General features: G+C 47.1%; 1 protein-coding gene across 1 annotated transcript; it reads left to right on the top strand.

Moving 5' to 3' along the window:
- The first annotated feature begins 858 nt into the window (after positions 1–858).
- NGRN (neugrin, neurite outgrowth associated) lies at positions 859–8,141 on the top strand. Its single transcript, XM_066354638.1, has 3 exons — positions 859–1,083; positions 1,422–1,532; positions 7,097–8,141. Exons 1-3 carry the CDS (start codon positions 920–922, stop codon positions 7,683–7,685), a joined length of 864 nt encoding a protein of 287 aa, XP_066210735.1. The 5' UTR covers positions 859–919; the 3' UTR covers positions 7,686–8,141.
- Positions 8,142–11,546: the final 3,405 nt, after the last annotated feature.

The following is an 11,546-nucleotide window of genomic DNA, read 5'->3' as shown; positions in this document are numbered from 1 at the left end:
AGGGCTATTTTCTGCAACAGAAAAAAATGGTAAGTAGCCCACGGATCGAATGAATCTTGCTCTCTATGGTATACTCTGAACACAGAGCAGCCAAGGCCCAGGACCTACCCCTCTGCCCTTCCTCTACACTCCTGGTGCAGAGTACCAGGACACTCCTGGACATCAGCCACCACAGGTAAACGCAGGAAGGAATCCCAGCGTTCAACCTCTGCTTTGAGAACCCATTCAGGTTTCTTAAGGGGCTAAGGGCCATCAACCACCGCTCAATAAAAGTCTGCCACTAAACTTGAGTTTGAAAGGTCCTGGCCAAGAATTCGGTTTGCAAAAGCCACAAATACAAAGACACTAAGAATTCTTCAATACTCCAAGATTATTTCCAGATCAGAAAAGACTAAAAAATGAAGGAAGAGGGGCCAAGGGCCGGCGATGCACTCATCTCCGCCCTTCAAATCTCGGCCTGAATTTATCGTTCGGTGATGGGTCGGAGCCCTAGGTGCAGCCCCACGGATCATCCCAGCGGCAAGGGGTCTTTCCCAGAGAAGCCGCGTACCCAAGACTCGAGGGCTATCGCTGTCAGAGGATCGAAGAGGGGATGTCCTTCTCGCCCTCGTGGCGGAAACAGCCGGCCAGGGCTGTCGTTGGGGCGAAGGGTTGGCTCTTGGCAAGTGAACTCTTCATTAAAGTTTTTGCCGTTTTGTAGGAGCGTCCTCTACCTCATTCGGACTCGCGCGTATCAGGGAAACTCCCCATGGTTACAGCAGGGAAAGGTGGCCCGCACTGCTCTTTAAACCCAGAGAGCCCTTTTCCGCCGGAAGCGGAAGGGAAGTGGAACCATCACTTTCTTCCCACTCGCCCACTTCCGGCCCCGCCCTCTGGGCCTCAGGTGTTGCCGAGTTTGGGCTGAGAGCTGTCTGTCAACATGTCGGGTGCTCTGAGTGTCTTGCTGGGCGGGCGTGTCCGTGCTGCGGTCACTCGCTGTGGGCTTGCGACCCGAGGGGTGGCAGGCCTGGGCTCTACCGGCCGCGAACCGGACCCCGATTCCGACTGGGAACCGGAGGAGCGGGAGCTGCAGGAGGTGGAGAGGTACCAGCTCCTTCCCCGGCCTTCAGCCTGAAGCAGGGCCTCGCGCCCCGGCGCCGGGCGTCCTGCCGCCGCATTCGCAGCAGCGGCTCTTGTTTCTTAACCTTTTCCGAGGCGCTGGGCAGGTGTGCAGCTCCTTTGAGACCGCAGGTCCCCTCACCAGTGACGTATTTCATCACCCGTTTAGAGAGTTCGGCTTACTTTGGGGCTGTTCTAGGTGTTAAGATTTCTGGGGCGGTGAACAAAGAAGAGGGCAGGGCGCTCCTTGGTTTAGCCCGAAACTCTTAAACCACCCATGTTGCTTCCCTGCATGGCTTCTGCCATTGGTTCTCTCCCCCCAGCGCCCTGAAACGACAGAAACAAGCCATCCGATTCCAGAAAATTCGGAGGCAAATGGAGGCGTCAGGCGCCCCGCCAAGGACTCTGACGAGGGAAGCCATGGAGCAGATCCGGTGAGACTCCTGGTGTTTGGATCTGCTGCGATGGGGAGTGAAGGATATTGTTTTAATTTTGTTTTTTTATCATTTAAGGTTTTTTAAAAAAGATTTTATTGATTGATTTTACAGAGAGGAGGAGGGGTGGAGAGAGAAGCATCAACTCATAATTGCTTCAGTTTAGTTGTTCACTGATTGCTTGTCCTATGCCATGATCAGGCAAGCCCAGGTTTTGAACTAGCGACCTCAGCATTCCAGGTACACGCTCTATCCACTGGGCCACCATAGGCCAGACTAAGGTTCCTTAAAGAAAAGTAATGTAATGAACTTAAATTAACCTGTCATCTTTTTTTTGAAATTTTAAAATTTATTGATTGATTTGAGACAGAGAGAAACATCCTTTTTGTTGTTTCACTTATCTGTGTGTTCATTGGTTGACTCTTATATATGCTCTGACCTGGGATAGAACATGCAGCCTTGGCATAGGGGCGAATGCTGTAAACAACAGGGCTACCCCAGCCAGAGCTGTAAGTCCATAGACTTGATTTAAATAGTTTTTAACATTGTGACATGTTACATCCTAGGAGATAGGCCGCAGCAAACTCAAAGTGAATTTTATAAGTTTTATTGCAGACCTGCACAGGGACTGCAGGCAACCCATGCAAGGGAGCACTGCAGCCCCCCAAACCTGCACAGGGGATGCAGGTAACCCACACAGGAGAACACTGCAGCCCCCCAAACCTGCACAGGGACTGCAGGCAACCCACGCCTCCAAAGAGACTGGAGCACTGCAGCCAACCAAACCTGCGCAGCCAACAAACTGCGCAGGGACTGCAGGCAACCCACGCCTCCGAAGAGACTAGAGCACTGCAGCCAACCAAACCTGCACAGCCAACAAACTGCGCAGGGACTGCAGCCCCCCAAACCTGCACAGGGACTGCAGCCAACCAAACCTGCGCAGCCAACAAACTGCGCAGGGACTGCAGCCCCCCAAACCTGCACAGGGACTGCAGCCCCGAGCTTCTAAAATGGCTCCTTTTTATAGGGTGGCTGTCTAGGATGAGCAAGCATCATACAGAAGCTGATGTGGCTGTTAGTCATTGGCTAGGGAGGTCGTGCGCAGTTACAGGGGGGGTATTAGTGGAGAATTTCAAACATAAACTTCTGATAAGGGTCTCTGACTCAATGCAGGATGTTGCTGAACTCTTTGTTCTCAGCGTCACAGGGACCTTGTACACTCTTGGCAGCCCCAGCATGTCAGTACTCCCTGAATCTAACATGACACAGTTCATTTTGTTCAAATTTGAAAATAGTTGCAGATCTCACAACATTTAAATTGTAAATTAAGACGTTCTTTTTCTTTTTTTGTATATGATGAAGAGAGAGGGACAGACAGGAACAGGCAGACAAGAAGGGAGAAAGATGAGAAGCATCAACTTGCAGTTGCACTACTTTAGTTTTTCATTGATTGCTTTCTCATATGTGCCTTGGCCAAGGAGCTCCAGCAGAGCCGGTGACCATGGGGTAATGTCTGTGATCCCATGCTCAAGCCAAGGAACGACATCGGGGTTTCAAACCTGGGTCCCCAGTGTCCCAGGTCAATGCTCTGTCGACCATGCCACCATCTGATCAAGCCTTATTTACATTTTGATAAATACTGTTAAAGAGCCCTCCGTGGGTTATATGCCATTTTTAACTTTCATCAGAATGACTCTGAAATTGAGACTTAAAGATTCTGAAGAGCTGATCAAGAAGGCTTTGTGAGGCTGTAGCACCTCTCATGTTGGCTTCCGTTTCTATCTTGAACAACAGCTTTTTCAAATATTCATCCCTATCATATCTCCTTTTGTGGTCAGTAAATGTCCTTTTACTTCAAAGAAAAAAACAGGTGACTAGGTAGTAGTCCTTTAAAGCTTCTTGGTCGTCTTCTTGTTTTCCATCTCAGTCCTACACTCCGTTTAAATTTCAGAAGAAATAGTAGCCCTTTACTTGTCTAGGACCAGTCGTGTGTGCTCTAGGTCAGTGGTCCCCAACCCCTCGGGCCGCGGACCAGTACTGGTCCGTGGGCCATTTGGTACCGGTCCACAGAGAAAGAGTAAATAACTTACATTATTTCCATTTTATTTATATTTAAGTCTGAACGATGTTTTATTTTTTTTAAATGACCAGATTCCCTCTGTTATATCCGTCTAAGACTCACTCTTGACGCTTATCTCGGTCACGTGATACATTTATCCATCCCACCCTAAAGGCCGGTCTGTAAAAATATTTTCTGACATTAAACCGATCGTGGCCCAAAAAAGGTTGGGGACCACTGCTCTAGGTCATAACCTTACCTAATGCCTTAGGGTCCTATGTGTGTCAACTTAAGTTTTTTGTTTATTTTGTTCCCAGCAGCTGCTTACCATAGTTTGTTTTGTCTATGAAACCATTCTCCACAAACTATCAGTGACTTCCTCAGCACTAGGCATAACTGACATTCTAGTTTTAGCTTCCCTAACATTTCTGCATCATTTGACTTTGTAGTATGCTTTCATGAAATTCTCTTCTTTGACCCAGGTATTACTTCTATTTCAAGAGCTACTTTTCTTTTTCCTTTTTTTTTTTTAATTTTTCCTTACTGATTTCAGCAAGAGAGAAAGGGAGAGAGAGACAGGAACATCGAGTTGTTCCTGTATGTGCCCTGACCAGGGATTGAACTGGCAACCGCTGCACTTCGGGACTATGCTCTAACAAACTGAGCCATCCAGCCAGAGCAAGGGCTACTTTTTTCTTTTGTGACAGATAGGGACAGAAAGACAGGAAGGAGAGAGATGAGAAGCATCAATTCTTTTTTTTTTTTTTAATTTTTATTCATTTTAGAGAGGAGGGGGGAGATAGAGATTGAGAAAGAGAGAGAGAGAGAGAAGGGGGAGGAGCAGGAAGCATCAACTCCCATATGTGCCTTGACTAGGCAAGCCCAGGGTTTTGAACCGGCAACCTCAGTGTTTCCAGGTTGATGCTTTATCCACTGCGCCACCACAGGTCAGGCAAGAGAGAAGCATCAATTCTTCATTGCAGCTCATTAGTCTCCTTAGTTGTTCATTGATTGCTTTCTCATTTGTGCCTTGACCGGGGGCTGCTGCAGAGCAAGTGACTCCTTGCTCAAGCCGGTGACCTCAGGGTTTCGAACCTGGGTCCTTCACATCCCAGTCCAACCCTCCGTTCACTGCCCCACCGCCTGGTCAGGCAAGGGCTACTTTTCTGTTTTCTTCCTGAACACCCCTTCTTCCTCCTGTATCTTAAATATTGCTGTGTTTTAGTGATGTGTTCTCAGTCACTTTATCTCACTTGCATATTGCAGGGGCCTAATGTCAGCCACTCACATGGCTTCAACCACCTTTGCTGTTGACTTATGACTTCCAAAACCATCATCTTCAGTCCATGTTTTTCTGAACTTTATATATATTCAGCTGTGCATTAGTAATCTCTGGATGTCACACAGGTTCCTTAAACTCAAATATGTCCAAAATAGAATTATTATTGTTCCCTGACATTTTGTATTTTTTTTTTTTTTTTTTTTTGTATTTTTCTGAAGCTGGAAATGGGGAGAGACAGTCAGACAGACTCCCGCATGCGCCCGACCGGGATCCACCCGGCACGCCCACCAGGGGGCAACGCTCTGCCCACCAGGGGACGATGCTCTGCCCCTCCCGGGCGTCGCTCTGCCGCTACCAGAGCCACTCTAGCGCCTGGGAGAAAGGCCAAGGAGCCATCCCCAGCGCCCGGGCCATCCCTGCTCCAATGGAGCCTTGGCTGCTGGAGGGGAAGAGAGAGGCAGAGAGGAAGGAGGGGGCGGGGGTGGAGAAGCAAATGGGCGCTTCTCCTATGTGCCCTGGCCGGGAATCGAACCCGGGTCCCCCACACGCCAGGCCGACGCTCTACCGCTGAGCCAACCGGCCAGGGCTGTTCCCTGACATTTTAATTCTCCTATTTTTGCTATAATCCTGACTGATTCCACCAGTCCTCCATGCTAAAATCCTGAATCTCAAGCCTGCTTCCTTCCTTAAAATGTAGTCTGAGTTCTACTACTTGGCCTTCCTAAAATATTTCTCAAGTCTCTTCCTTCCTCTGCTCTCATTGTCACCACCTCAGTTCATACTAGCTGGATTATTCTGACAGCCTGATCTTTCCACCTCTAGTCTTGCCAATGAAAATGTATCACTTGTTTGAGCTTCAAAATAAAAATTTGTCCATGGAATTCCACTGCTTAAAAGCCTTCCTTGGCTGGCTGTTGCCTTGGCATAAACCAGTCTCCTAATCATGGTATGATTTTGCTCCCTGCCCTTACTGTCAGATACATTGAGCCCCATGAAGGCAATAATCTTTGCATTTCACATGTTCACTCTATTAGCAACACTTTTTTTTTTTTTGTATTTTTCTGAAGCTGGAAACGGGGAGAGACAGTCAGACAGACTCCCGCATGCGCCTGACCGGGATCCACCCGGCATGCCCACCAAGGAGCGATGCTCTGCCCCTCCGGGGCGTCACTCTGTTGCAACCAGAGCCACTCTAGCGCATGGGGCAGAGGCCAAGGAGCCATCCCCAGCGCCCAGGCCATCTTTGCTCCAATGGAGCCTCGGCTGCGGGAGGGGAAGAGAGAGACAGAGAGGAAGGAGAGGGGGAGGGGTGGAGAAGCAGATGGGCGCTTCTCCTGTGTGCCCTGGCCGGGAATCGAACCCGGGACTTCTGCACGCCAGGCCGATGCTCTACCACTGAGCCAACAGGCCAGGGCCTATTAGCAACACTTTTGACCTCTTCTTCCTCTCCAACCCTCTGCCAGCCCTCTGCCAGCTTATACTCCCTTTCATCCTTTCCAGCCAGCTGTACCCTGGACTTCCTGAAGCAATTCCTGGGCCAGTTGCAAGTGTTGTTTCAGCCTGTCCCTTTTCTATAACACTTATCACAGTGTTGTTGTATATTAATATACCTGTTTCTGCCACTGGATTTTATGTTCTTTAAAAGGAAGGACAGTTTTGCCTGACCAGGCGGTGGCGCAGTGGATAGAGCATTGGACTGGGATGCAGAGGACCCAGGTTCGAGACCCCGAGGTCGCCAGCTTGAGCACGGGCTCATCTGGTTTGAGCAAAGCTCACCAGCTTGGACTCAAGGTCGCTGGCTCCAGCAAGGGGTTACTTGGTCTGCTGAAGGCCCATGGTCAAGGCACATAAGAGAAAGCAATCAATGAACAACTAAAGTGTCACAATGAAAAACTGATGATTGATGCTTCTCATCTCTCTCCATTCCTACCTGTCTGTCCCTGTCTATCCCTCTCTCTGACTCTCTCTCTCTGTCCCTGTAAAAAAAAAGGAGGACAGTTTTTGTGCATTCTCGAAGATCTAACTGGGGTTGGTGTTTGGTGGGAGGAGGTTGGTTGGTGTGAAATTAAATGATCCAAGATTGGTTGAATGTTGCTCTTGGCACACAGGAATGGAACATAGCCTATGTTTGCACCTCTTCTCACATATTTATCACTAATATTATCAGTTAGCTTTTCTGATAGGAGACTTTGACAACTTGAAAAAACTTTGGTTTTCCTATAGGTATTTACATAAGGAATTTGCAGAGTCCTGGTCAGTTCCCAAACTGGCTGAAGGCTTTGATGTTAGCACTGATGTGATCCGAAGGGTTTTAAAAAGCAAGTTTGTACCCACGTTGGAGCTGAAACTGAAGCAGGATCAAAAAGTCCTTAAGAAAGCTGGACTTGCCCACTCGCTCTGCCAGCTTCCAGGCTCGGGGAATACCTGGAAGATGCTTTCTGCAGACCACCCTGCGTTAGGAGTTAAAGCACCATCCCCAGGCCAGGGTCACAACACAGCTTTGAAGGTGATGGAACCAAACACTCACAGTACAGACACCCTGAGAAGACAGAAGGGGAAGAATAAAAGAAACCAAAACCTGGAGAAGGACAGCGTTGTGCCTGTCGCCGCAAGCCAGAGAGAGCTGCAGAAGCACTCCTCCAGTGATTGTGAACTCAGCAGAGGAACTGACGGTGGTAGATTGGCAGGTGCAGAGAAGCTAGAGGAGTTGGAGAAGGCGGGAGAACTGGGTGACCAGAACTTCAGCAGCAAAGTAGTGCAGAGGGGGCGAGAATTCTTTGATGACAATGGGAACTTCCTGTACAGAATTTGAACTGGAACCTGGCTTGTGGAGATGCCTCATGTTTGAGCTGCCAGGATTTCTGTGTACAGATTAGCCACCTTGAAATAAGAGGAAGTGGTTAGCCTGCAAGTGGATGAAAGAGCTGCTTGGATTTCAGCCTGACAAGGGGCGGTGAACTTCATAGGGCAGGTGTATGTGGGGGCAGTGTGAATGACTAGCTGGGTCTAGTCCTGCTTTCTGAAGTGTGGCTCCTGGTCAGACCCATGTGTCTGTTCAGTATACACCCTTCTTGCTTAGGCTCTCCATGTATCAAAACCAGCCTGTGTCACATGTATTAGGAGTTTCTGTCGTATTTGGGAAATATGTTTGGGATGAATTGAAATGTTTTCCTCCTGACTTCATGATTCATGAACAGTAACAGTTATGGCACTGAATAATAAATTGGATGTTTTCATTATGTGCAAAATAAAGTGAAATGTAGCCGTCTGTTGATTGGTGCTCTGTATGAACCTGGAGAGTAAGAGATGGGAAGAGGCAAAGGGTCCCTTTTAAGCATTGGGAGGGAGATGGGGCCGGTGCCTAGGCCTGATCCTTAAATCAAGGCTTCTAAAACTGGAAATACTTTATCATAACAAAGTTGTCAATAATGATAGAATGAAACACGCAGGCAGCAAGAGTCCAATGATGCTTTTCAACCATTTCCCATTTTAACAATTTAACAGCAAAAATTGGTTATTTGGAATTTAAATATATGCAGGATATTTCATGAAAACACTGATATTCCAAAGCTTTTTTTTTTTTTTTTTTTTTTAAAGAGACAGAGAGGGATAGACAGGGACAGACAGACAGGAACGGAGAGATGAGAAGCATCAATCATTAGTTTTTTTGTTGCGCATTGCAACACCTTAATTGTTCATTGATTGCTTTCTCATATGTGCCTTGACCACGGGCCTTCAGCAGACCGAGTAACCCCTTGCTCGAGCCAGCGACGTTGGGCTCAAGCTGGTGAGCTTTTTGCTCAAACCAGATGAGCCCGCACTCATGCTGGTGACCTCGGGGTCTCGAACCTGGGTCTTCCGCATCCCAGTCCACATCCCAGCCTGACGCTCGATCCACTGCACCACTGCCCGGTCAGGCCCAAAGGTCTTCCGCATCCCAGTCCGACGCTCTATCCACTGCGCCACCGCCCAGTCAGGCCCAAAGCTGTTCTTGATAGTCTGTGAAATCTTGCTGTTTCAATCGTCATTAACAGCAATTATGATTGATTACTAATAACAAAAATTAGGGAATTTTTTGTTGTTGTTACGCAAGTACCTTAAACATTTTATTCACATGGCTAGAAGGAATATAATTTTTTTTTAATGCATTTAATTTTTTTTGTTTGTTTAGTTTTGGGTTTTTTTTGTATTTTTCTGAAGTTGGAAATGGGGAGGCAGACAGACTCCCGCATGCGCCCAGCCGGGATCCACCTGGCACACCCACCAGGGGGCGATGCTCTGCCCATCTGGGGCATCGCTCTGTTGCAACCAGAGCCATTCTAGCGCCTGAGGCAGAGGCTATAGAGCCATCCTCAGCGCCCGGGGAAACTTTGCTCCAATGGAGCCTTGGCTTCAGGAGGGGAAGAGAGAGACAGAGGAAGGAGAGGGGGAGGGGTGGAGAAGCAGATGGGCGCTTCTCCTGTGTGCCCTGGCCAGGAATTGAACCCGGGACTCCTGCACGCCAGGCCGACGCTCTACCACTGAGCCAACCGGCCAGGGCTTAGGGGATATTTCAAAATGAATATGAAGCTGTAAAATATCTAGTTAATATATTAACTAGAGTGTTTGTTCTATGTAAATGGCAAGGCCCTATTACCTGCCAGTCAAAGGAAATCCAGCTTTCTCCAGGTTGACTTGTTCCTGCTCCATCCTATCAATGTGTCTCAGATCCTGACCCACAGGGACACAGGTACAGTGTCTGGTGGAGGGGACAGCAAGTTATAAGGCTCTGCCCCAACTGGAGAGAAAGGTGGGTGAATTGGACATCTCGGAACAACATTGTAGCCAAGCTCAAGAGGCTGGCAAACTGTCCACAGAAGGGTCTTCAGTCCCTGAACTCTGGAGGGAATAGATGTCATCTGTTCAGGGCAGCCTCCACCTCTGCAGCTGAAATTCGGGGATTGGGGGGAAGCTCAGTATAAAATGCTATACAAGTTCTTCAAGACCAGTGTGAGCACAAAAGTTAATTTTCACTTTTTAAATGTTTGCTGTATTGATTTTAGAGAGAAATGAAGGAAGAGATGGAGAGAGAGACAGGAACATCAGTCAACTGAATGCGCCCTGACTGGGGACCTAACTGGCAAGTCTGTGCTTCGGGATGAAGCTCCAACCAACTGAGCTATCCAGCCAGGACTGTTTTTTGCTTAATCTCAAAGAATCTCCAACATCATGAAAGTAGGGAGAATATTGTAATGCAGTAAAACCCTGTGTACCCATCACTCAACTTTAACATTTAATAAATGGCCAATCTTTTCATTATCCCGTACTTGCCCCACATTTCCCCTGGCTTAAAGTAAATTCCAGACATATTTTATCTATAAATACTTAAGTATGTACCTCAAAAAGAGATAAGGACTCCTTTTTAATTTTTAAATTTTTTTAAATTTTTTTATTTATAGAGAAAGGGATAGATAGCGACAGACGGGAACGGAGAGAGATGAGAAGCATCAATCATCAGTTTTTCGTGGCGACACCTTAGCTGTTCATTGATTGCTTTCTCATATGTGCCTTGACCGTGGGCCTTCAGCAGACCAAGCAACCCCTTGCTCGAGCCAGTGACCTTGAGTCCAAGGTGGTGAGCTTTTGCTCAAACCAGATGAGCCCGTGCTCAAGCCGATGACCTCAGGGTCTCGAATCTGGGTCCTCTGCATCTTAGTCTGACGCTCTATCTACTGCGCCACTGCCTGGTCAGGCTAAATTTAAAATTTTTTTATTTATTGAATGTAAAGAGGAAGGGAGAGAGGGACAGCAACATAAATCTGTTCTTGCATGAACTCTGACCTGGGACCAAACACAACCTCTGTTCTTTGGGATGACACGCCAACCAATTGAACTGTCTGGCCATAGCAGGACACCTTTTAACATAGATATATAAGCCATTACTATAACTTTAGGTGTTTTTAAAAAATATTTATTTTAGAGAGAAGAAGAGAGAGAGAAGGGGGCAAGGGGGGAGCAGGAAGCATCAACTCCCATATGTGCCTTGATCAAGCAAGCCCAGGGTTTCAAACCAGCAACCTCAGCATTCCAGGTTGACGCTTTATCCATTGTGCCACCTCAGGTCATGCGGGGGTATTTTGTTTTTTATTTTAATTATTTTTTTCTAGAGCAAAAAGGAGGGAGAAACACCAATTTGTTTTTCCACCTATTTATGCAATCATTGGTTAATTCTTGTATGTGCCCTGAACAAGGATTGAACCTGCAACCTTGGTATATCGGGAGGCCAGGGCAACGATAATTAGTTTTAGTAATTCTTTCATTTCAGTTAATATCCTGGTACTATTCTCTGATTGTTTCATAAATGGCTTTTATTTCTTTGAATTTCGATTCAAACAAGGTCCACACTGCAACATTGCATTGTATTGATATGTTCTAGAAGTCTTACTCTAAAGTGGTTTTACCCCTTCCACTTTATTTTCCCCTCCATTTAACAAGTTATTTATCCCATATAATTTACTGCATTTTGATTTCATCCTTATGGTGTCTTCTAACATGTTTTCACTATCCTCTATGTTTCCTCTGAACTAGTAGCTCATGTTGAAGCTTGGTCAGGTCAAATTTTTGGCAATAGGTGATATTCTGTAATTCCTGTGCATCTCACCAGGAGATGAAGATGTATTACGATTGATTAGTG

This window comes from Saccopteryx leptura, chromosome 13 (assembly GCF_036850995.1).
Source record: "Saccopteryx leptura isolate mSacLep1 chromosome 13, mSacLep1_pri_phased_curated, whole genome shotgun sequence".
Classification (NCBI taxonomy): Eukaryota; Metazoa; Chordata; class Mammalia; order Chiroptera; family Emballonuridae; genus Saccopteryx; species Saccopteryx leptura.
The sequence above is the reverse complement of the archived record's forward strand: the minus strand, read 5'-3'. Positions and strand labels throughout refer to the sequence as shown.